General features: G+C 48.1%; 1 protein-coding gene across 1 annotated transcript; it reads right to left on the bottom strand.

Moving 5' to 3' along the window:
• Positions 1-11: 11 nt before the first annotated feature.
• PRRX1 (paired related homeobox 1) lies at positions 12-26,560 on the bottom strand. The gene is made up of 4 exons (XM_017729570.1): positions 26,458-26,560; positions 8,541-8,782; positions 7,793-7,974; positions 12-3,587 (listed from the first exon to the last, which is right to left on the bottom strand). Exons 1-4 carry the CDS (start codon positions 26,558-26,560, stop codon positions 3,449-3,451), a joined length of 666 nt encoding a protein of 221 aa, XP_017585059.1. The 3' UTR covers positions 12-3,448.
• Positions 26,561-26,667: the final 107 nt, after the last annotated feature.

Genomic DNA, 26,667 nt, shown 5'->3' with positions numbered 1-26,667 from the left:
TGACACAGGTGTGGCAGCTTATAGAAAGGATTGGGGAGTCTCTTCCCCCTTTTATTGAAAATGATCATTTCTATTCTAGTGCAAACACTGTACATTTTACATCACAAAGCAAGAGATAATTTACAGGATACACTTCCATCTGGAAATCCCATAGCTTCACGTGTCAAGCTCTAACAGCCTCGTCAATCATCCATCCCTGTCTTGCTCAAAATTCCCACTTTGAGGGAACCAGTCACCTACTTCTCTGTTGAAAAAGTGGGAGCCTGAGAAAATAGTGGTTGTACAGAGCAGGCAAGAGGAAAATGCCTTAAGATACATTTTCTCCCCGAATGGTACCCAAACTTAATGATAACTGTGGTAACCATGGCAACTCCCTAGCACTTCAACTGAAAATATACTGAAACCCTGGAGAACTCCATGCTTTGAGGATAAAGCCCTTGATTTGCACATATATTTACATGTTTTAATAAAATACAGACTAAACATAAACAATCATAAAATTTCACTTTGGCTTGATCGACAACAAGTTGCTATCTGTTGGCTGAGGTCATCAGCAATTAAGAAACAAACACCACAAGCTGTCTGTTCATCCAGCTGGACTCTGTTAAGTAAATCCATGTAAACAAAGCAACATTGGGTCACCCATCACCCAGCTCAAAGGGGATGTAAAGGTCTTCTCTGAACTGACTGAAGGCAGCAGTCAGCTGTGGTGGCATCCCTGACCAAGCAGCCTGACCCAAAGCAAGACCCAACTCAAACTGGAAGTGCAAAAGCTTCCACATCCTTCCTGCAGGAGCAGCCCTGTGCCAGACAATTCAATTCCTCACACAAATAAAGTGAGGAGGCTGAACAGGGGCTTGCACAGGTGTTTATGTGAGCCCCTTCATGTAAACCTCATCGTGTGGGGATGGAGATCTTGGTCCACAGATGGATAGCAGGGCACCAGGAGCTCCATGCTCCCTGAACTGCCTCCTTGCTAACCTCAGAAAGAGGTGTCCCTACACAGACAACAAAAAACGCTGCTCAAGGTGCTTTTTCTACTGCAGAAAAGGTGAGCAAAGACTGGGGGAAAGCCACAGGCCAGCAAGACACTGAAGGAAAGAGCTGAAACTCCAGGGTGAGCACTCAGGCCACCACAGGGGAATTCATCCAGGCTGCTGTCACTGCTGGAATGTTGGTGGATTGTGGAGGAGGACAGCAGGGCAAGGAGAGTGGAGAGCACCAGCTTTAGGTACTCAACAACCAGTTCAACCTTTGAGTAATGTTACATGGCACCGGATCCTTTCTGACCACATTCTTCAATAGTTTGTGTGTTTGTGTAGGCACAGGAAGAAGGAGTGAGTTTCTAAGTGCAGGCTGAGATTTCCAACATGATCACTTGGCTCTAGGAGCTGGACCCACGCTACTCATCACAGAAATATTTTGATTTATACATGTTAGGTTCTCTAGACTGCAGGTGGCCAAGAAAAGGGATCAAACAGAACATGATGGATTTCTTAAAACACAATGCTTGCCCAGCTTCCCTTTCCCTGGTGTTCTGCCTGTGTCTTTCAGCTTTTTGTCCTGATCACAATTAGGGCTTTTTCCCTCCAAAACACCCATGCAGGGAGGAAAAAAATCCAGCAGCAATGCATACAATCACAGGCACAACTTACTCCAATTTGGGTTTGGGGCTTTTTTCCTAGTGCTAGCTCAAATATTTTGGCTGGATTTCCATTCACCCTCTGCCAGTTTAATTTTCACCTACATTTTGAAGAGGTTTAATTCTCATTTCCTGCAACATGCTGTTTTAGACTATCAAAGCCCACTGTCAGACATCAACATATGCCCAGTGTGTCTGCAGCAAACACCAGGATGAAGATCTAAGCCACTCTACCAGAAGTATTTCTCATGACTGAGCTTCATTCTCCTTCCCCTATGGTCCAACCTGGACCATGGAGTAGTTCTGCTGCCTTCAGTGGGACTATTCCATGGCAAAGTCCATCTCAGTTTGGACACAAGTGCTATTTGTCATAAATAAACCCCTTCCTCCCACAAATGTGGGAGGCAGGTACTACCAGCAACAAGAAAAATCCTAATTTCCTCAGGATGTTTGTGTGGAAGAAATTCCTTTTGGGCTGTATCTCCTCTACTCTTCATGGAGATAAATAAATTAGGTCCTAATTAGGTTTCCAGAGCCCGGAGGGAGGACAGCAAGTAGGGAAAATGGTTAAGGTTATAGGGCAAGCCTTACTGAGCAGTGTTATGGGAACTAGGATCTTTGGTGGGATGCTCTTGCATGTTCCCAAGAGCCACTTGAACCTGTCTGACTGGAGAGGAGATCCTTGTATTCTGTGAAGCTGCCCATGGGGAAAATCTGCAAAGGAGTGTGGCTCCCTCCAGCACCACTTCTTTGGGGTTTCTCACGGGAGGACATGAGCTGCCTTTTCAGTGCTGCCCAAGGCTGCAGGGAGGAGCTCTGACAAGGGTGAGAGAGGCTGTGGCTGGAATTTCAATGCACAGCTCCACCTGGATGCAGCACAAACACCCTGAACGTTTTCAATGGATTTTATTTTGTTTAATAAAAAACACCAACCAAGCTTGCATGTATTATCTTATATATATAAATATATACAGTATATATAAAACAAATGCATCTGGACAACGCCTTTCCCTGTGGCACAAACTGTAAGGCATAGAAAGGAGTGTCCTGACAGTCCTATTCTTGGCACTACAGAGAGATCCCCCCTGCTACGCTCTCCCTGCTCACACACCCACATCGGCTTTTCTCTCTTCTTTGGCTTTTCGAGGCAGCGGTGCTGTGAATACTCAACAAAACAATGGAGCTCTGTGGAGCCCAAGGAGGTTTTCCAGGCAACTCAAACAGGATGAATCCATCTTGTTGCATTAATGGACTTCTCACAGACTAATAGGAATGTGCTGCCTCTGTGGCACAAGGGACTGGAGGGATGAGGGTCGGGTGGATATAATGGAAAGTGGTGACCAAACAAATTCTTCTTCTAGGGTGAGCTGGGGCAGCGGGGAGAGGAGCAAGCTTTGCATCTCAGCATGGTGGTGGTGGGACTTGTTCATGGGCTGAGATTGGCAGACGTTTCTTTTTGCAGTCCCGTACAAAAATGGACACCAGCAAGGGTGAGACTGTCCTTTACTGAAGAAGCTCGTAGTATATTGAGCAGAAGCAATAAACCCGACAATAACAAAAAAAAAAATGGTGGCATTATCCCAAAAGGAAGGAGGAACCTTGTCACTCACAGGTTCGGTTTGCTCCCTGTGTTCAGTCCTAGGTGAGGGTTGGCTTTTTTTTCTTCTTTTTTTTTTTTGTTTTTTTCTTTTCTTTTTAAGTTTTTTTTTTTTCTCTTTTCTTTTTTTTCTTTCAGCACAGACAAGTTGCGAAGCAGGACGGGTGCTGTTGTGTTTTCTCCTTCTGCAAGGCAGCTGCCTCCAGTCGTTAATTGACTGTGGGCACCTGATTCCTCTGTAAACTATATTCCTTTGCCTTCAGTCTCAGGTTGGCAATACTGTTGGCCATGTTCATGCCCTGCGCCGGGCTGGTGTTGGTACACGTGGCGGAGTAGGTCGCCATGGCACTGAGGGGTGGAAAGAGAAACATCACATCAGACGTGGCCTCCACACCACAGCAGACACTCACCACCAGAGCCTAAACCCTGGTTTTTCCATACCTGTGGGATGCATTCCTGGTGTCAGCAGGGAATTACCACTCCCCTGTATTTAACACCCTGGTAAATCTTTCCGCTGCAGTTCACACTCACGCAACGCCAAAGCTGGTTGAAGTCAACAGGAAAATTTCTACTTCCTATTTTCTAACCCAAAAAGGTTTACAATGAAGTCAGCCTGTCAGTTAGACCATTGTCCTTAAAAGTATTCCCACTGGAAGCAATGTCTTTTTGATGAGACCAATTGCTGGTTTTACAGCCTGTGAAATCACGTCACTTCTGAAACACATGTTACATTAAAGAAACACTCTGGGAAAAACCCATTTCAACAATTGTGATGTTTTTTGGTTTCAGCCTTTTGGAATGAAAATTTCCACATTTTTTTCCCCTCAAAACTTCAGCTGATTATAAAGAGCATGTCCTAAAGGCTGAAGGAAAAAACCCAAAACATAAGCTACTTTTTCTCCCTTCAAACCGCGACTTTTTTCATGAAAAACATCACTTCTGACAGCAGAGGCTGAACAAAGATCTCCGACTCCTTTCTTATCCTACCAAAAAATCTGCAAATCTGCTTTCCAGACCACTAGTAAACTTGTTTAATCCATGTGTCCTATGGGTTTCTGTGAAAAGCAACTCCCCCTGTAACTCCCTAAACTCAGCAAAGTATTTGACCTGCTGCATTTCCTGTACATTGGTCCACAGATCAAAACCAGTTGAAAAGCACCACATGATCTAGAGGTGCCCATTTAACACAGAGTGTTCAGAAGGAACCCCCAAATGCTCTGCTGGAGGTGAGCTTGGCTCTGGTGCTGACCTTTTCCATCTGCCTACCCAGGTGGCTCACGGCTGAGGCTCTGGGAAATGCTCTGCTCCATGCACAGCCCAAAAAACCAACATGGGTTGGGTTGTTTTCCTTTTTGTCTTTTCCTTTTTCTGTCTTAAAAAAAAAATCTTCCAGCACTGACCTCCACAACTGGACAAGCCTTTGCAACAGCAAATGTCCCTGGAGGGACATGGGCACCTGCTCAACAGATCCAGGCTGGAGCTGTGCCTGCTCACTCCAGAGTACTGGTGGCATCTCTGACCTCCCAGGAGTTTATTTGCCACCCAGTGCTGTGTGAATCCTCAGCCTCCAGAAGATCTATACCAGGGAATATCTGCATTTCACCAGCGTCCAGGACACATGGATGTGTGTTTCTGGAGCTCTTCTCAGCCATCTGCATCCCCTCAGTTCCCTCTCCATGGCTGGGCTGGTCGCTTTCCTCACACCTCACAGCAGCAATGGGAGAGGCTAAGTGCTGCCTGCAGGAGTGTGCAAAGTCCCACAAAGTGTAAAGCTGGTAGCTACTTAAGCCCCCATTCCCACCTGCTTCTATAAGGTGCATCTCTCCCATGTTTTTGAGCTGGAAGAAATTTGGAGAGCTTCAGGGGTACTCTAAACTAGGTAAAATAGGAGTTTTCAGTCAGGGGTGTAAACTGTCCCCATTCAAAACCAGGTTGCCAGCCAAATCTGGGCTGAAACTGCAGGTCCCCAGAGGCATGGGGAAGATGATCTCACTGATGCCAAGTGAAATCCCTGCTAAACCAAAAATCTCCAGAAGTGCTCTTTCAACAAATTATTCCATCAGGAGCAGTGCACAAGAAGGCTGTCTCCAAACATCAGAATAGCTTGAGGGCTGCTCCAGACACTCTCCAGGGTCTAATAAGGGTTGAAGTCACCCTGTTGCCCCCTCCCTCCCACCCCATTCAGGCAGAGAAAAATCTCCTTCCTCCACTCAGCTGTCTGCTTCCATGAAACACAGAGGAGCATCATGTTTCTGAGGCCTAAAATCCTTCTTTCAAATAAGGCTTTCAATGGCCCATGGAGTCAAAGGTTGCTGGAGTGGGAAGTGCGGGCTGACAGCGCGACTGCCAGTCTTGTTTTCTTAGGAATCTATGCTAAAAAATGCCTAAGCAAAACATTTCTCAACTTCAAAAAAATAATAGTATCTACTTGGCTGTCTATGTAACACAGATCTGCAAATAGCTTTGGCTGACCTGTGGCTGAATGTGTTTGGAGAATAAACACACGGATTGAAAACTTTTCCCAGATCTAAAAGCAAAAACAGCCCTGGCCATGCAGCTTTGGGCCCTGCTCTCAGCCCTCTCCAGGAGTGGCTGTTAATCAGGGACTGGTACAGCATGCTGGGAAGATGGGGAGGGGGCAGAGGGCCATGCAAACACTCCACATGGCTGGAGTGTTCCAGTATTATTTCACCAAGGGTCCAATATTTTAATAACCTTACTCACTGCAAAGCTTTAATGAGGCTGCAACAACCCGGCCCTTTAAGGTGAATGGGATTGCCAAGAGATGATCAGCAGGATTAGAAAACCTGGGGAGCGTGGGGTGTCTGAGGGTCCTGAGCATCCCACATGGATGTGGAAACCAGCTGCTGTGCTCCTCTGCCAGTGCAGGGGAGTGGGAGGGTGGCAGTCCAGCCTGCTTTGATGTGTAAGCTGCAAATGTCTTTGCTGAAACATCGTGGCTTCAGACAAGGGCAAGATGTGTCTTCGCATCATGGATAGGCACAGCCTGGACCTGAGGGGCTGAAAAACCAACCCTCCTCCCTTGTTCTCCTCATTAGTACATCCCAGGCACTCCAAGTGACCTCAGACAGCCCTTCCCTGTGTGCCCTTGGAAGTTACCTTTGCAGGATCTTCTGGAAGTGATTATGAAGCCCCCTGTGTAAACAACATCTCAGGAGGGACAATCTATTTTTAGAAGTGTGAGAGGTAGAAATAAGCCATGAGCATTCAGTAGGGATCTGGTACTGAGACCAGCACAGTCTCACTGGGGTGGGGAAGGAACTTGCTTCCCTTCCCTGATCATCTCCCTAGGATGCTACACCAAGGAACACTTCACAGGGAGAAAACCTTAACCCTAAAAAAAAGGATTTTGATAGACAGCAGTCCTCAGATAAAATGCAAAGGATAAGGGCTGTCTCTAAGACCAAGCTGGTGGCCATCGAAAGCATCCTTTTCCATACCTGGAGTGGGTGGATTTATGACTTGCTCTTCTGAAGATACAGGGTGGATGAGGAGGACCCCATGGAACTGAAGCAACAAACAGGAAGACCATGTGTTTGCAGATCTTACTGTGCAAACAATGCTTGGAGCAAAAAGAGGGTCAAAGCGACCGAGCAAGAGAGGTCCTGTGTGTGGTGTGGCTCCTGGAAGGCAGTGGGAAGCTGGCTGTGTCCAGGCCAGATGAACAGGAAGAAATCCAGCCAAAGGCTTCATGGTCCTGACCAACAATGAAGCCACTGTGCTAAAAAACACCCGCCAACCTCATTTTTAACTGCCTGTGAGCCAGCTGGCTCCCCACAAACCAACACATCCTGTGGATCTTGCATCCACACCCAGTTCCTGCAGAGCCAGGAATCGCACAGAAAGGACAGGGAGGCCTGTGATGTGCACGGACATCCCAGATCCTTTGAGACTGGGGTTGCCACATCCACGTTCCTTTCCTGTCATCCTTTGAGCAGCACCGACCACAGAAGGTGGGCACTGAACACCAGCCTGTCAGCTGGCCCTTAACGCAGGCAAACCACAGCACAACATTCACACACACACTTGTGCTCAGGCAGTAGAAAGAAACTGCTCACCAGCTCAGTGCTGAGCGCTGCTCCACATGGAGGAAGTAAGTTCCCAGCCCTTCCTTGCATCCCAAGCAGTGACTGCCATGGGACAGCCACAGAACTCCCTCTTCTGGCCACTGTGCAGTGGCTGAGCCTCCCCAAGTGCTCTGACCTCCCCTCCCCTGGATCTGTGTCCTGTGGAAAGGTTTCTTCCTTGCTATAAACCAGATGCACTAGGGCAATCCTTCTGTTTCCATGTATTTCTACCTGAGTCTCTTTCAAAACTTCCTGAATTGCAGAGAGAGACCACCAGAAAAGAAGCTGCCAGATACCGAGCCAGGACCACATTGCAAAACTGGCAATGAGATGGGGTGGGGTGGGAACAGGTAAGGAAAACCAGTGGGATGGTCAGACTGCTGTATCCTCCAGATGCCCCATGTGAGTACACCAGAGCTGTCTGAGGGCCACTTTTGGGATGATCCAGTGGAGTTATTCACTCACCTGTAGGGTGAGGCGGTCCCCCAGGAGAGATAGTCGGTGGGTCTTGGAGCGGGGCGAGGTACTATGGGCTGCTCCACGGCGGTCACATCCCCTGAGTAGGATTTGAGCAGAGAGGCGTTCTTGCTGGCCAGCATGGCCCTCTCGTTCCGGCGGAACTTGGCTCTCCGGTTCTGGAACCACACCTGGAGGGGGAAGAGCACAGACTCACCAACCATCACAACCAGCTCTGCTGTGACACTTGCCCCATCCCCACACCACTGTGCCCCGCAGGCTCTGCAAAAGCTGGCTGCTTGGGCAGCCTGTCCCTGGGAACCCTAAGGACAAGACAATCCTCATGCCTGCTCTGATAAAGCCCTCATGTGAGGGACTGGCTGAGGGGCACGGGTCTGTCCTGTGCTGATGGCAGCAAGGCCTGGGAGTGCTGTACAACTCATGTTCCATGATCTGCTTTGACCTTCAGAAGATGCAGGCTTGCAAGCTAAGAGCTCAAGATAACATGAGCAGCCTGAGCATTCAACACCTTGGCCTTGAACGAGCCATATGGACACATCTGACTGGGCAGGTGGCAAATGGTGGGGGCAGATCGGGCCTGGCAGTCTTCCTCAAGGCATGGTGCACTTGCGGCTGCAGTACAGCATGACTCAGGAGTCTAGTTTCCCACACAGCCCTCAAGGTGTCCTGCTGCCATACTGGAGTGGCCTGATGATCCCCCAGGTGAGGTGTGCCCGGGTATAAACTGTGGGATTACCTGAACTCTGGCTTCAGTGAGGTTGACTCTGCGTGCAAGGTCTTCCCGTACAAAGGCATCGGGGTAGTGTGTCCTCTCAAAGACCCTCTCTAGTGCCTGGAGCTGGCTGCTGTTGAAGGTAGTCCTGTTCCTCCTCTGCTTTCTTTTCTTCTTCTCTTCTGAGTTCAACTGATCATCTGGAGAGACAATTGGAGATGTGAAAAGTGAGAAAGCTACGAGCCCACAGCCACGGGGTGAACAACCTCAATGGTTGCAGGACAGAAAGGGCTTGGGAAGGGGCTTGCACAATTTCAACACGACACATTAACCACACTGTGTTAGTCCCCATGTAAAGAGGAGGGGGAAAGTGCACTCATCCCAAGCATTTATTTTCCAACTCAACTGTGTAAGACTTGTACGAGCTCTCTCACGTTACCCCAGGTCTCAGCCTCCTTATCTCTGAAAAGCAACAAAAAAAGCCCAAAATGCATCTTCCCATTCCCAATAATCCTGGAAATCTTTTCTCATGCCAAAGAATCACAAAGCCCTGTTCTCTTGGCTTCAAGTTTCCAAGGATTGCTCTTACTGTGACATAATACAGCTCTCTGGGGTAACAGCATGTTGGATACTATTACTGAGGAACAGTTGTGCCCTCTGCAGCATCCTCCTTGCCTTGCCCAGCCCAGCAAGGTGTTAAACAACCACCCGCGCATCCCATAAGAGCATGTATTGTTTTGTACCTGGTTTGCATTTACTCGGCAATAAATCAATACATCTGGATCACACTTACCACTACTGTCTGTGCTTACAGTCACTGGAGCAACATAGTGCTGAGCTAACCATGAAATGGCTTTTCTGAACAAGTGTGTGCTCTGCACCAGCTCTCCTTTTCCCAGTGCTGTTGGCAGAGCAACATCTCCTATTCCAGAGTATGTTCACCCACCACACCAATCCCAGCCCAGCAAACCCTTCAGTTACCACAGGATGCCACACCAAAGGAAGGGGAGAGCAAGGCACCAGCCTGCAGAGGCAGGAGGCCACTGCTGGCACTGTGAAAGGGCCCCCCACAGGCTGCAGGATGGGCATGTCACTGCCTTGCACTCATCCCTCTTCAGCTGCTCCATGTGTGTAGGGTGCCACCAAAACCACCCAGATTAACCCGGGGGGATCTGAGCCAATATTCATGTCAGCATTAAAGTATTTTGATCCCTGAATCTATAAAAATGCACATGCTAGTGAATCATATTCTAAGTTCACCACCGCACACCTTGGCCCAGGCGACAGTCTCACCATGGAGAGTCCCAGGGCTTGACCTGCTATGTACAGCTGGAGAACACCTCAACAGTCACTCCTTTTGCCATGTACAAATATGACAGCTCCCCCTATCCTCCTCCTCTCCAGGGGGTATGTTAGGCACAGGGAGGGGCTGACAAGGAAATTAAAGTCTACAGTTGTTGTCCTCACCACCTGTTTGTGTTGCTTTTCACAGACCATATGGTACCAGGTACTGCACCTGAAGGCCTTTGGAGCAAGGCCCATCCACTTGGGAACAAAAGGACATTCCTCTTAAATTAAAGTAGGGCTTTCAAATTCCTGCAGGTTTACAGTGCCTCCATCCCTAATCCTTCTCCAACAGCCTGATGATCCCCAGAAGACTTCTTTCCAGCCTGGGGATTCCTGGGTGCAAAAATACGCCCTTGGTTTTCCCATATCCAAGAGGAAGTGTTTGGAGACCAGTTTTTAACAGGCACACTGAGTCGTAAAGCTGAGCTGGGAAGGGACTGGCAGAGGCAGGAATGTGCAAGAAAAACAAATGCACATAGGAATGCCAGGGAATTAAAGCAAGACTTCAGGTGAATCTATCAGCTTGGGTGGTGGGAAGTAAAGCAGTGGAGCAGAGGGATGGGATTTAACTGCTGCTTGTGCAGAACCCCCTGCACACATTTCTCCCTGCTGGGGGGTTTAATGCTGTCACAGGGTCACTGCCCTATAAAGAAGGAGAAAAATCCTACATGTCCTTCCCTTGACTCATCATCAAACCCTTCTCAACAAGGGTCAGTTACTTCCCCCTGGCTCAGCTGGCGAGTTTCGACACAGCTGTGCCGCTGTGCACCACACAACACAGCAAACGAGCCTAAGGGCACAAACGTCCCTCTGAACGCCACAAACATTGCAAGACCAGCTGCTGAAGAGGCCAATGTCAACATGGCCTCCTTCAGAGTTATCCATTTCATGCTATTTTCCAATCTAAACCCTGCCTATGCAGAGTGTATGAACAAATCAATAAAAGCCTTTGGAACCCCTTCAGAATCCCATCCAGGCCTCTGAAGCATCAGTTTCTGCCCAGAAGACAACACCCGGCTGGAGGGAACACGAGCCTGAGGCCGTCTGGCCGTTGCTCAATCCTGCGTGACAGCTACGCATGAGGAAGGGTGAGCACATCCCTCTGGGGAGCAAGAAGAAGGGCCAAATCTGTAAAACACTGGAGAACAAGAATTTCTCCCTGCCAAGCACGTTAGCACAATTTGCCTGGTTTCCTCCCGGCGTAAATCGAGACGCCGGTGATTCACAGCTCACCTCGTAATTACTGCGCCCAAAAATAGCCGGGCCGAGGAACGGAAAGTGTCCGCGCTGAGTGACTCACGGCCGGGTCACCGCTGGCTAAAGCACCCCCAGCCTCGGCTGGCATGGAGCAGGGCTGTGAGTCACCCCCCTTTTCCAGGGACAGAGCTGGATGGAGGTGACAGCAAAGCACAACCTGTGACAGGGAGGCTCAGAACTTTGGCGTCTCCTTTTGCTGCACCTCTGGAACAGCGCAAGATCCAAAGGTCTACAGGAGCGACTTGGGTAGCGGGGAAAAGAATAATAACAGAATAACCCAGTCCAGAGCAGCACTGGGTTGATTGCTCCTTGTGTCTTGCCATGCAGGCATCTGCCACATGCTGGTTACAAACTGCTAACAGGGGCTGCACACACCTAAACCCCAGCTGCCTGCACATGTCACCTTGCTCACAGCACTCCCCAGCTGCCTTCAGCATGTCAGCAGGGTACTTCTTTTTCTCTGCCATTATTTCTTTATCAGGAAACAACGCTGAACACTGAAAAATGGTATTCCTGAACAGTGTTGACAGCACTAGTGACTGGAGTCAGCAGAAACGGAGAGGAGAGGAGAACAGCTCTAAAGCTTTTTAGATAGGTCAGAAGTCTTTCATCAACATTCTTTTAATCAGAAAAATTTTATTACAAGCAGTGTTCTCAAAAGCTGAGCAGCTTGCAAACGTGCCTCGCAGAGAAATCGAAATGCGCGTTCTCCTCTCAGGAACCCAACGCTGGAAAATGTGGGAATTTCATTTCCAAATCCCAACCTTTCATGCTGGGCTGGGGGACTTTGTGTCCTGTTTCCACATTTGCATTTTCCTGCGTTATTTCTACATTCTCCCATAATGTGCAAGTCCTGGTGTCATACACAAGTGCACCAAAGCATTTTTAAGTGCTCCTAAATGATACAGCATGAAAAATCCCATTCTTCTTTCCTCTTGCAGCGAGGCAGATCCACACTTGCAGACACTCCAGTCTATTCTCCTCACTTCACAGCGCCTGTCCCAGTGTCTCTAACTATCACTGGGTCACCATCAGGCAGCTCCTCTTGGGCTGCCACATTGAAAATACAGTGCATTAAAAAAACAAAACAGAGCTGAGAACTAAATGCCTATGTAGAAGTTTCAAGACTGGTATTTTTTCCATCAATACTTAAAACCACACATATTTTAGATTTCCAGTTTGCAGGAATTTTTTTTTCTTGTGCATTGCATTCATTGCAGGTCAGAAGAAAAGCTAATTTCCAGATGGGATTTACATTCTGTGGGCAGTTTGGAGAAGTTTTGACCAGTCCTATTAAGTCCAGAACCAGCTATTATAGTACATTAATTGGATGCAAATTGAAAGTAAACAATTTGATTTAATTAAGGGAGGGACAGAGACACTCAACCACAGTATAAAGTACAGTAAGGCAGGAAAGATTTGTCACATCAGTTACAGAAACTCTAAACCGAGAAAGGATTCCAGGAAGAAAATAAGGAATCTCACTCTAATCACAGCCTTCAAAATAAGAAGCTAACATTTGAGCAGAGATTTAAGAACAAGCAAGAAAAATTATTTCACAGTAAAAAAAAAATAAACTATAAACTAATAAAGCAGCAACTAAAAATTCTTAAAATACAAAAAATACTGCAATCCAGAGAAAGTTTTATTCAGATTGGTGGAGAAAGAAAGGAAAAGGGAGAAAAGAAAGGAAAGGAACAGGGCTTTTTATTGGGTTTAAACTTAAATTTAATGAAGCTTGAATAGAAATATTTCTGTGTGCTCCCCCAGCCCTGGGCAGACTCCTCTCCCCAACATCAGCCATCCAGTTTAAAGCCTGTCACAGACTCCCAGTCCAGTTTTACTCACGCTCTGCTTTGCTTTCGATTCAGTACATACCTCCAAAATATTGCAACACTGTGGGTGCAGGGCAGCTTTGTCAAGTGGAGGAATGGGAAGCAGGGATGGGGACATACAAAATCCACACGGTGACAAAGCCCTGCCCCACTGATTTGAGACAAGTCTCACATGATTTTCCAGCCTGCTCCTCTGGGCACTGGGAGCCCATCATCCAGCAGCAGCATCCGGTGTCTTTGCCAGATGTGAGCAGGGACAGAAGACGGGCAGGGGGACATACACAAGTAAGATTTCATGCTCAGAGCTGCCTGAAGTAGCTTTCTAAGACCTCCCAGGAGAGAACGAACTCCAGCTCACACATATTTCTGTGCACAAGAGAAGTATTTTCAATGGAAATAAGGTTTAACTTCAGGGCACACAAATGCTACACGGATAAGGTGTAAGTACCCCACAGCAGCCATCACAAATGTAGGCAATACAGAATGAAAGATAACATTTAAAAGCGAAGTAAATATGTTAAGGTAGGAGATGCCTATTAAGTCATGTACTGAAGCTAGCCCTGACGAGCCCAGCTGTACAACAGTGATAACAGAAGGTTTTTATTTGTGATTACAGGTCAGACTACAGAGATTTTTGAACTATCATTTTCCTCTCATACCACAACACCAGCTGAGCTTTTTTCCTAACCTCGGCTGTTTATTTGTTTTTTTCTGCACTATCTTAATGTTTAAATTATTTCAATTACACGGAAAATTCAAGTATCCAAAGTTCAAGTCTTGTTAAGAGCACCAGGAACACAGAAAAAACTAACAAAGAAACAGATGCTCTATTTCCTTTAAAAGCCATCTCTTGTGATTATCTCACAGTCAGGTTCAAGTTTTGCACATAAATAATAAGTTGTTCTGTGCAAGAGCACAAAGCTTCAGAAAGGCAATACTGAATTTTTCATACCAAATCTGAGTTTTAATATTAAATGGAAAAATGTGCATATTTTCAGCGTTACCCGTGGGGCTACAGCAGTTCCTCTCCGAAGTGTCTGCAATGTGGAACCTATCAGGGTGATTTTCAGCTGACTGCATACAAACAGTTACAGATCATTATGGAGCTGTGAATGGCTGCTGCATGGATAGCAGGGAGAGAGCACTGCCCTGCCTCTACTGTTGCACTTGGCTCTGCCTGCCAGACCTGCTGAGGTCCTGTACAGCCACAGCCTCACCAGCATCAAGGATGAAACCCTCGCTGTCCTCCCTCAGGACAGGTGCTCAAGCAGAGGGACCTCCTGCCTGCACCGTGGCCAAAAGAGACATTCTCATGTGGGATTCGAGGCACAGTACAGTCAATGACGCTCGCCACCAGGAATGAGGTCTTGGGGTTGTCACCTTCCAGGTGGAGAGTCTGTAGACACCTCCAAGCTCCTGACAATAGTTTCCAGCATGCAAACAAATCTTCACCCAAACTTACCAGGCACTGGGGACTTGAGTGCAGAGGCTTTCTGCTCTGCTCTGCACTTTTGTGGGTGTGAAGGGATCAGGTCCCATTAAAATCCCAACCTGCCCTGTTCTTGACCCACAGACAGGGCAGCACCAGAAGCCAAGAGCCCTATTCTAAGGCAAATGTAAGCCAGAACTTCTTTTCAGGGTGGTATCAGCTCTGCTGCTCTGCCTCTCATCTGGTGGCAACCTGCAGAGCACATGGGCAGTTACAGCAGCTAAGATGTGAGCCCTCCCTAACCATGTCAGTGTTCCCACTTGCTGGAGCTGACAGAAGAAATTATATTTGGGGGAAAAAAAAGTAATCATGATCCCATGGAAATCCAGAGAGTCCCCCTGGGAAGACATAATGTTAAGTGTTAATTATTGGGAGAACAACATTTGCGGGGGCAGACATATACATCCTCCTCCAGGAATTGGTACAAAGCCATGGAAAGTCCCCCTACATCCCACAGACCGGTCTGAGTTCTGCTGTAACAGCTCTGCTTTTATATTCACTAGGGTTTTCCTTCTGTGCATCCTACAGCTCACAAGGCACATGGCTTAGTCCTGCTCTTCTAACAAGCCTTTCTGACGGGTCTTGGGGTCAGAGTGTTCCCATAATACAATAAGCGCTGTATGGATCTCATAAGCTCCAAGGCACAGTATGTTATGTGTTTGGAATTCCTTGTATGCTTTTATACTTTGTTTTACATATTGTAATTTTTATATGCATTACCACATTGATCCTTGGAAAATTAATTTAAAAAAACCTCCACATAATCAAAAGCAAACACATATTTTAAAAGCCTGCCAGCGGCAAATCATGTTCTGTGAGACTGCACTTTGTAACTGACAAAGAGACCAAACCACCAGACCGTGGCGGAGATCCAGGAGCATGGATTCACCAGGCTCAGGAGGGGACAGGATCCAAGGGGGCTGTGTTCCCCTGAGTCCCTCGTTAGATCAACCCAACGCTGCAGAGACATTGGACCCATGACAGAGGAGAAGGAACGCAATTGCAGAGCTGCGCCAGCCAAACCCCACCAACACATCCAGAGGTGTCACACCCCAAATGTCCCAGCACAGCACTCGGCTGCCATGGTGCCAGCATGACCTCCAGACCTTCCTGGAGAGCTGGAGCCCCTCAGCCTCCACAGCCCCTCCCTCAGTCCTGGTTAAGACCCTCGATCAGTGTTCGGCACGGTGGAACATGTGTGAGCTCACGGCTTTGCAAGGTCAGGGGTTTGACTTCCAACACCCACGTCCTCTTCCCATCAGCTCCCCTTCTTGTGCCATGTGTCCTGAAGTTTCATCCTAGGAATGGCATTTACTCAGCACAGACCAAACTTCCCAACCTCCATCCTGCTCCATCAGTATCTTCTCACTTCCAAAGATGCCTCTCTACATTCTTGATCCCCTCCCTGCCCTGGTTCATTCCAGAAGACCAAAAAAAAAAAAAAAAAAAAAAAAAAAAAAAAAAAAAATTTCTCCTCTCCTGTCCAGCACCCTTTTCCTTCCTTTCTCCGCAGACTTGAAAAGCCAAGCTGTGGGACACTGCCCCCTTTAATGCACACATGGTGTATTCCAAACCAGCACATCAGCTCTGAGTGTCCTTCAGAGCCACCACTGCTCTTAACTTGACTGTGCAATTAAAACTTTCCATGCAGAGCAGACTGAAGTGTCAGGACGGCCAATATCAATATCCACGTCCACCTGGATATACACCGTGAGCTGCCTCCAAGACAGAGGCAACAAGCACCACTGCAATTAGGACAGGACAGGTTACTAATGTATTTTCCATACTCATATCCCCCTGGAGTGAGCTCCATAGGATTACAGGTTATGCAAAAGGCACACAGTATTATTTCTACCCGCTTCCCTGCTGGATTTTCCTAGTGTCCCCTTCTCTTTATGTACAGAGGTGACCCCCACGCCAGACCTATCACTTGCCATGAATCATGAAGAGATGGAAGCCATGAAGTGGAGACCTGGCACTGCATGCCCACCTGGACTCTGGGCAACACTGCTTTTAATACACGTCCTCTTGCATTTAGAAAAAGTGGCAAAAAATCCTCATGAACTTCAGCTAGAAAAACTTTCAAATAAGGAAAATCAGATATTTTTGCAACAAGCTGACAAGTGCAAAAATAAAAAGGGGGGTGGGAAAAGAAAAACAAAAGGGTTTTTGTCAAGACAGAAAAGAGCTGCCTTGGGGGGGATTTTTTTTCAATCCATATGTACATTGCAGATGAACCAATTGGCATTTCAACTGGCTCATTTCCAAACACTGTGGCAGCCACGAGAGTCTGCAAATGTTCCCCAGCAAGCTCCTGCCCTCACGGGGAACGACTGACTCAAGCTGACTGGCTCCATGAATGTCTCTGCTTGTCCAGGTCCGCATTGTGCTGCTGAGAAGTGCCATTATTCAGCAGCCATCCCAACTGGATCTGGAAATTCACTTGGACAGGTTTTTTTAGTACGTGGGACCTGCACAAACAGACTGACAATGACCAGTGGGATGCACACGCCAGCTGGCTCCGCTGGTAGGCAGGAACACTGCTCTCAATGAGTATTTCATCTGTGTATTCCTGGAATATCCAGCCCTGCAAACTGCATGGCATGGAACAGCCATGCCAGGACCACAGGGTGCCACGGGCCAGGAGAACGGGAGGTGCAAATGGCGACGAGAACATGGGAATGAGCTCTCCAAGGGCTGTGCTCCCTTTCATTAGCATCCAAGAACAAATGTGTTTCAAGGAAATTGGACCACCACCACCCCTTCCCAAGCAAACTGGACTGGAGCTGCCGCAAAGCTTCACTTAGAAACCCATTTTTTTTACCGCTAATGGATTTTATGGATCCCTCTTGATCACAACTGGAAAAACGATGTCATCCAAGGTCCAGAAATAACATAACTTGAGCCTGGCACTCAGCATCCAGCCCACCTGCCTTTTCCAAGGGCTGAGCATCCCGACTGGGATCACACTCCTTGGGTGGGGGATAAAGGCCCTTAACAGTTGCTACAGGAGGCAAAGGGATCAGAGCGTGTAGGGCCATTTAAAAACAACTTTCTCCTTCCCAGGTCCACAGTTAAAACATACTCTTCAAAGGAGAAAGGACAAGGAGATGGAACAAGGCTGCTGCTGGTGTCTGGGAGATTTTTGTTGGACAGAGGGACATCCAGCAAAACAGGAAGGCAGATGGGACAGATCATGGGCTCCAGGATGCTCCACACCCCAGCTCTGCAGGATGCAAAAAGAAATCGGGCTCAGACCCACCTCCATCATTTGCCTCTTCTGGACGGTGAACGCATTTCACATTAGCTAACAAATTGCTACATCTTATGTTTCTTAGTCTGCTGGAATGATGAATATTTTGGAATGTATTTTGAATGGTTCCTTGCCAGAGTTGAACAATCATCCAGAAATCTGAAATCAAAAAGCTGAAGAATGGAAACCCTGTCTTTCCAGAGTTCACCGCAGTTTGAAAAGCACAACTCCCAGCAGCAGAGGCAAAATAATGAGAGTGCCTGTGAATTGAGGCACACAAGGGTATGTTGGAAATGACAATCCTTAATATGGAATAATAAGTTTTGCCTCCAGGTGATGAATACATTATAGGATATCTGTTTATTCCTGCCCTTAATCTGTCTGAAATGTCAGATACTCTAACCTGGAGGATCAGACAATTTAAGGGACCTGTGCAGGAAGGTGGGACATCTCAGCCACAAAACACTGCTTTTGGTCTGGTGCAGGGTTAGCAGACAAATGCTGCAGTTCTAGCAAAATTTAACAGAATTTAAACCTTTTAAAGGGCTCTAGCTAATGAATCACATCTACTGCCAGACCAGCCATATCCTCACCTAGCACAGGAGTATCTCAAAACCAGCATAAGATTGGATGGCTTGCCCGAATCAGTTCACAGGGATCACCAGCCACCAGGCAGCAAGGGCTGAGCCAGCTCAGCGTAAACCCCAAGCCTGGATGGAAAGTCTCCATGGATAAAGGAGACCATAAGTGGTCTGGTCTCATTGGAACAGCTCCAGGGAATAAGCTTTTCTCTCCCCCATAGAGATGGGCTGTCTAGACACATTGGCAAGGCTGTGCTGCCGAATTTGCAGCGCTGCATCCTTCTCATATCCACCCTGTCAAATACAGCAAATTCCTGTCCCTCAGCCTGTTAGCCTGGGCATTTTTTCAAACTTCCTAGTGTCACTCATGTCCAGAAATGTCAATTATGTTTAATGAGACATTTTTAAACAGCTTTCTCCACACACGCAGGAAAACATCTTATTTTCTCTATCAACCCTCTGGCAAAATAATTTATTATTTCATTATTTCATTAAATATTTTTTTGCTAACAATTAAAGTAAAAATAAAGTAAATCGAGTACAAGGTATTTTTAAGCCAAGAAACACTGATATATGAATATGAATTGCAGTGGAAATGAAGGAAAAAATGTTCTCCAAATAATAACAATACTACTCAGCAAACCCTCTGGGAGTTAGGTGATGTTTTTCACTGGAAAAACAATGTTTGAGAATATTTAGAGCGAACACGCCTAGCCTCAGGACCACATTCAATACAGTACGGAAGTGCAGATTTAAACCCATCCACATCAAAGCTGTCCTGAAAGAAGCAAATTACCTTCCACAGATTAAAGATTGCAGGGGTGATTAGTGTGTATTACACAGATTTCTCCATCATCAGAGGTCCTCAAAGCAGGCTAGAGGAATGTGTGCCAGGGCTAGTGTAGGTCAAAGAGCACGTAAAAATTCCATCTGGCAGCTTCATCAGTTCACTGCCAGACTCACATCCCTGGAGCTCACACCACTTTTCCAGCTCTCAGTGAAGCTGTATTTGGGGAAGAGCTTTAGTAGATGGCAACAAAACCAGCAAAAATCAAACTGGGGACACCAGACAGCAGAGCAGGGTTGGATTTGGCAGCCTGGGAAACTCCCTGCCTTGCTGAAGGACTGTGGGCAGGACAGGCTGCTCCTCTGAGCCTCTGCTTCCTTCCCTGCTTTGCCTCACCCATCTGCTCAGACATCCCTCTCTCTGAGGATGTGCTGTGCCACTCTCTTTGCTCATAATACATCCAGCAGCCCCATGCTTAGAAAGGTGCAGACAAAAAGCAAATCACTTCCAAATAAATCAGAAGTGGGATGCACTGGCACTACATTCACGCTGTTGATCTTTACAGCACAGAAAATAAAATAACAGCAAGTAACAAAAACACTTTCAGTGTGTGGTATAAAGGTACATAGCAGCTATTTCATTTCAGTTGCATACACGAATGATGGCTGGTGTATTTGTGAGTCCTGCAGTCCCATTTCCCAGCCATTGTCAGTGCTAGCAGGGCACAGAGCCCTAGATCATCCCACTGCTGCAGTGCAGGCCCTCCCTCAGCCTTGCTGACCTACTGAACCACAAATCCAGACCTGGATGTCTGGGTCGATTGAGACAGAAAGATCCATGGGATGGGCTCTCTCTCTGCTTCACTCAAGGGGACTTCTGAAATCACCTTATCCCTAGGAAAGAAAGCTCAGCTGCTCCTGGCTGCTCACAGAAACCTCAAGAGCCTTCATCTTCACTTAGATCTCTGCCAACCTCTCTGGTCACGTGCGCAAGTATGCAGGTGGTTCTCTGTCAGAGGTGGCCTCCTCCCTCTCCCTCACACAGCTCTCCACACATCTCCCAGAAAGGGGTACCAGGGATGGCCAGCACAGCTCAGGCTGAACACCCTCTCTAGCCAGCCCCAGGGCCCAGCCAGGTGCTGGACATGCTGAGCTGGAACCAGTGAGCACCTGTGAGCAACCAGACACAACCAGAGGCTCCTGGCCATGGGCCACCACCAGCCTGGATGCCTGTGGGGACGTCCTACAACTGGCCCCACATCCCAGCCCACTCACACCAACTCTCCAGGCTCCCCTGTAGTCACACAAATTGAATTCAATTCATGCATGGGAATCCAGTGTCCTGATATGCCAACAACTGTACCTGCAACCTGTACAGGGCCTGGATTTTCTGGTACAGGTCAGCTGCAATTATGCTTCCATCCCAGGCACAAGGGACACTACAGAGTGGTGCTGGGTGGACTGAAATATCCCCCATGCAGGTCCTGGAACACGCAGATGGCTACACAAAGACCACTGCCACGCAGCGAGGTGTAACAAAGAACCCCAAACCAGCTGGGAGAGAACTAAAGCACAACGTTCTGGTCCTGAAATAGGCCCTCTTTTTCTTTTAAGCACAGCTCATTATATGTTTGCTGGAAAAACAGAAAAGCATTTTCCACAGAGAGGAGGACATCCAAGAAAAGCCCTTTCGGACATAAATTGGCAAGAGACTCCCAAGCATTTATCTTCAGCATAGAATGTGCTCTGTCAGGAGGGCTGTAACTAACAATACGCTGAAAAACATGCCACAGACTTCCACTGTATTTTATTTGGCACTAAGGGGTTATTCCTCAACACAAAGTATTCGCAACTGGCATCGGTTAAATGAGAAATTACAACCTTCAAAAGACCTATTTAGCGTTAGCTGCAGAAAGTACAGAATTTGCCATGGGCTTTGATGACAACAGATTATGCCCCATAAAACGCTGCAAACATGCTCGCCTACAATGCTCGGCACGAGCTGCCAGTTCAGTGGGGGGATTGAGAATTCAGCACTTCCTGCCCCTTCTCAGGAGGCTGCTGCCTGGTTTAGGACTGGTGATATCCCTCTCCCCAGCTCTCCAGCTCACTACCACAGGGCCTGGGACTCAGCAAGCTGGCTTCTGCCAAGGGCCTTGCTAAGCCGGTGGCTGCTAAACACTAAGGCTACAAAGGTACCCCCGAGCTCATTAGCCCCACAGCTCATTAGTGCTAAGGAGAAGTATGAGGGAAGCATCCCATTCCTCCAGGCTGGATGGTCAGCTGGGATAGACTGTAGTCAACAGCATGGAAAGTGGGTTACCTGGCTCTGCTTCCAGCGTGGAGGTCTGGGAGCTCCATCGCCTCCTGACTTGGCACAACTCAGCCACAAGCCAGGACAAAAGGCAGCCTCTCTTCCCTGTCCCTGGATTATTCCCACCTCCCCGGGAGGAGGAAAGAGCTCTGCCACCAAACTCCCCAGGCCCTCAAACTTTTTTCCACTCTGGCTCTGAGTGCTCCAGAAAAGGAAAGCTCAGAACTGGGGATCCTTGCTGGTGTTTACTCGGGATGAATGCCATGTCCACACGGGAGAGCGTGCACGCTTGGAGAAGGGAAAGGCCAGCACTCAGCTGCCTGCATTGCGCCAGGGCTATCTGTAGTTAACCTGTACAAAATGACAGGAATTCTCACAGTCCAGAAATGATCTCCGCCCCGGCTCTAAAAGGGGGTTTCAGAGAAGTCAGCCTGAGCTACGTCTTCCTGCCACAAACCTGGAGCCTGCTCGATGAGCTGTAAAATGTTCCCGTCCCTCTGCTCGGCGAGAGCTTTGCTGTTTCTTTCCCCAGCACAAGTTAGGGGCACGCAGCACCAGCAGACCTACAGAGACAGGGGTTTGTTGGGCAGAAACCCTTTGTCTACCTTGTCCTGGAAGGATATTTAACCATTCACAGGACTTGTGCAGCACCAACAGAGAAGAAAGGGGAAAACGAGCCCCCTTGCGGGCAGCTGCAGCCCGTGGCATGCAGCCTGCCCGCGTGGGCATCGCTGCTCAGCACTTGTAAAACCCAGACTGCACAAGTTGACCCCTGCTCCTGCAAGCCCAGGAATTGTCACCTGGCTTGAAATTAAGTGTGTCTGTGCGTCTTTACTGGGCTGGGGAGAGGAGAGAGCTTTGCCACGGTTGCGCCACTCAGCATTGTTCATGCACAGCAGGAGCAGCCAAAGCAGGACCAACCTAAATATTCATGGGTCCTAAGCTGGATCCTCTGAGAACTGTGCTACTGCCCCCGCTGGAGATCAGCATTGACACAGCCTCCATCCAGACTGGCTGTGCCTTCTCTCGGGTGCATTCTCTGCTCTTTTTTAACCTTAAAGCTGGCTGAGTCTCATCCTTCTGCTGTACACACATTGACAGAGTTGTGCTTTTTTCATCCCAGGTTTTAACATGACTCCAGAATCTGAAGCCTAAAATAAAAATAAAATAGATAAATAAAAGCCACGGTCCTTCAAGGAGTCACAGCAACGCTGAGACTGGGCTTTGGTCTTGCTGTGCTGGCATGGCACCTTCAGGCAGTAAGTGACAGTCTTCCCATAAAGGCTCTGGGCACTCTTGGCATCCTGGTAGTAATGGCCTGTTGTTAGTCAGCTTTTCTGTTTTAAAAGCTGAAGTGTGACTGCTAAACCCACCTGCAGAGCCTGTGTTGCTCTAGCCACTTGCAGTCAGGTACCAAACTAGAGGCTGAAATGACCAACTTGAGGCAACGCACAGGAAAATTTCAGTCATTTCCCAGCCCACAAGTCAGATGGCAATTTCTACAGGGCACAGCCTGGAAGGCAGACCCTGGAGTCCTCCAGGGCAAAAAAAGCCTCTTAAATTTACTCTCCTTACACAGAGACTCACAGGGAGACCAAGTCAACATCGTCAAATGAGTGTCCCGGAATCCTGTTTTATTTCCCAACATCTGACGGGAAGGAGTGCATCAAACCGCTGTCATCCACTGCCATGGGCTCATTCCTGCCCAATTCACAGCGGATGCACGGACCACTCCCAGCTTAGACACTGCTTTTACTCAGCAGAGAGTTTAAGTGCCCCCTGATGAACAGAGACACTTTCCTGAATCAAAACCAACAGGAAGAAAACCCCAGATCTCCACATAAAGTAAACCCAAGTAATATTTCAACCAAATCAGTTCCTAGTGTTAGAAGCATTACAGGAGCTGGAGATGAAAATCTCTTTTTAAGCTGGAAAACTCATCCCCGATGAAGGATGGATGAGTTACTAAAACAAATATTACATTTTGCTCTGGCCAACAGGACTCTGCTCAGGGGAGCTAAAGTACTCCCAAAGATTATTATTTATGCACAGCTGACTTCAAGTCCTCTTGCCTGCTGAGCCCAGGTTGTGATACAACATGCAGATTTTGCCCACAAACCTCTTCTGTTGGTCAGGCATTTGTTTCACAGTTGCTCTGGCAGTTTTATGGAATCTATTACATGGGCACAGAGGTGATAAAACACTACACCTCTCAGTCCTGGGCATGGATTATACCCCTTCCTGCTTACCTGCCAGCCTATGGCCAAAATCAGGAGTCCCATCCCATGCCAGCCTTGGGAGACCTGCTGCTGCACTCATCCAGAGCCATGCCCAGAGAGAAGGGTGCCCATGTCCACCCTAATCACACATCTGCCCCATAGCTCCACCAGCAGCTCCCACCAGCACTGGCTGAAACAGGCCAGGCTGACCCAAAACAACACCAAAACCCTGCAACTGCCCAGATGGCTTTGGGGTATCCTCTCCCACCTGGCAGCCCTCCATTACTGAGGACCAGCCTTTCTCACTTTCACCTACTCCCCATGCTTCCAGTTTTCACACAGAAAGGGCTTTAACTTCTCTCAAATCATTTGAGGAAATAAGCCTGGGAAATGTCAAAGGCTTGAAACCCAAACACTTCAAAAGTTACTATGGATAGTAACCAAAGGGGTTACAGGAGGGGAAATACCTCCTGTTCGCTAGAGCAGAGATGCTGCTCCTGAGCCATTAGGTCTCCCACTGTGGGTCTTGCCTTTAAACTGCAAAATAAAAAAAGAGGGAAAAGCTGTTGGAAAACCCCATCAAAGATCTCTTCCTCTCTCCCGGCTTCCCATCCTCCTTGCTCCCCGTGCTGGCTGAGCTCAAGGCTGGCTGTGCCTTGCTCAAAGCCTGGCTTGCCACGTTAGAGCAAAGCGAGTTGAGGATGGGCCTCGGCCCTTTGAAGCAGCCACAACAGAGAGGACATCCTCTCCTCAGGGACATGCCACACGGGCCTGGCCCAGCCACCAGGAGAGCAAAGCCAGCATGGAATGTGTGGCAGGCAGGAGAGAGGCAGTGATGGAGAAGAAGCCATGGGACAGAGCTCACAGCAGCCTCCCACAGGAGCTGGGCATTTAGAGAGGAGACTGTGTCCTCAAACGGGTTGCTCTGGGCACCAAATCCCTCCAGGCGCCTTCCAGAAGGGCAGCCCAGCTTTCCCAGCTGGCTTCAAGTGGCTTACCAGAGGAAATGCTTACAATGCAACATGCTCTTTGCCTCTGATCTCCTGGCAGTTTTTGAGGAATTGGCCAATTTCAGCCACATTTTGACCACTTGAACAGAAATTGTGAAGGTAATTCAGCTCCTATTAATTTTTTGAAAACCTGGTGGCTTGGTAAAAGGAAAGAGGATTATTAACGCCAGCAGCAAAGACCAAGCAGCTGGGTGAGCCCAAGCTTATACAAGACACAAGAACCCAGAGTATCACACTGCTGCTCTAACAAAACAGAGGAAAATCCCAGCAGAGCTCAGCCCAGACTGCCCCACAAACATCCCTGCAGGTGCACAGTGGCAGGAGCAGTACTGCCATCTGCTGCCACCTTCACATAACCCCACCTCACCTTCATGGTAAGACCAGAGCTGGAGGAGCCCAGGGCTCTGACAGAGCAGACCAAGCTCCACATTTTGGTCTTTTTAACTATTAATCGTGGAGAAAGCAGAGATGAAGACGATGGGGAGTGCAGCACCAACTGCATCTGTGTGCCCTGCAGGGAGGGAGCACAGGCCCCGCTCCTTCGGGGACACTGGCCACCCCACACCAGCCATCAATGTTCCACTCCCATTCCCCGCTGCCACAGAACTTCCTGTGGGCTCGGACCAGCAGATGGCAGCAGAATAACAGAAAAGCCCCTTTGCATCTCCCCAAATCGTCCCGCAGCACTATCCCCCTCCTCCCCCCCAAACAGACAGGGCACAGGGCACTGGCACAAACCGATGGCTTTTAGCTCGATTTTAAAAGCCTGAGCTGACCTCTTCGGGGCTTCTACCACACAAACTCGGGGAGAAAAAAAGACATGTCAAACTAAGAGATACCCTTCTTTTTTGAGGCTTATGTCTTTTTTTTTTCTCCTGCAACATAGATGCTGCTTTTAAATGAAAAACAGAAGCAAAGTATTTACCCAAAGCATCTGCCTTCTCCATAATTGCTTTAACTTGGTCAGAACTGACAGAAGTTCTCTGCCTGCTGAATTTGAACAGGATCTGCATTTCTTGATGTAGAAGCAATTCACTTGAGAAGTGCCAGGCTACATTTCTAGGCAGGAAGGTGCCCTTCTCTTTGGCTGTTGTGACTGTCAACACTGTTAGAGGAAAGACCAGTGCTGCTTCCCCAGCAGCTTCTGCTGTTAGCTAATGACAACATCCCTGACTCCAGCAGGTTGAGCATTTGTCTCAACTCTCTCAAGCAACAGACTGGCTCAGCTCAAGGTGGGCATTTTCCCCAGGGGGTACCCACCTCTCTCTTGCACACCAGATGTGCAAGAATTTTTCTCCTTACAAAGAAGCTGCCCTAAAACAGAATTAACATCCAGTGCATGTCCTGCAGCAAAATCCATCCACATCAGAGAGTTAAGGATGATCCTATTCCCACTCCTGCCTTGTGGTAGGATTCCCATTCCTGATCATCAAGGTGAATAACCATGTTTTCAGAAGGACCTGGGTAGAGGTGATGGTGATCTCCAGGGATGGTGTCTGCAGCACAGACAAGATTCTCCCAGTCCCTGTCTCAGCTGTGACACATAATAAGATGGACGTGAGCACAACGCAGTGACACCAAACGCCCTGGAGACACGGCCATGGCTCTGCCTGGGGCAGGTTTAATGTGCTCGGGGAGGCACCAGGATTGACTCAGAAGCTTGAATCCTGCCTGGAGTCAATCTGGGACAAATTCAGAGACCTTCTGACTTTCACACCCAGACTGAGTTTTGAACATGGCTCAGCCCAGCAAAGTTTTAAAAGCAGTTTGATTATTTTGATCTTTTCCCCACATCCCCATTATTAATCATACTGAAGGAAAGCATAATTCCTCCAAACCAAACCGCTTACCAAACCATTTCTCGGCAAATTTTTTATTCAATGTCCCTTCTAGGGACAGAGCACATTTGGAAACCTCCAGGACTCCATACACCTTGGCCAGCAGCACATCCATGACCACATGTCTGCCAACACCGAGCATCGGTGCTGGAAAATGACCACGCCAGTGAGGTGGAGAAAGGCTCCCATTGCCACTGGCTCAGTGGTGGAGCAGAGAACCAG

The sequence above is a fragment of the Corvus brachyrhynchos genome, unplaced genomic scaffold (assembly GCF_000691975.1).
Source record: "Corvus brachyrhynchos isolate BGI_N302 unplaced genomic scaffold, ASM69197v1 scaffold101, whole genome shotgun sequence".
NCBI lineage: Eukaryota > Metazoa > Chordata > Aves > Passeriformes > Corvidae > Corvus > Corvus brachyrhynchos.
This window is presented reverse-complemented; position numbering and strand designations above follow the sequence as displayed.

Bases quoted from the DNA above. Each gene is read 5' to 3' on its own strand.
- PRRX1 (XM_017729570.1), bottom strand. From the start codon at position 26,560: ATGGATGTGCTGCTGGCCAAGGTGTATGGAGTCCTGGAGGTTTCCAAA. The intron at 8,783-26,457 runs GTAAGCGGTTTG...GCAACCATTGAG, and splicing joins ATTTGCCGAGAAATGGTTTG to GTTGTTCACCCCGTGGCTGT. The intron at 7,975-8,540 runs GTAATCCCACAG...TTCCCCCTCCAG, and splicing joins TCACTGAAGCCAGAGTTCAG to GTGTGGTTCCAGAACCGGAG.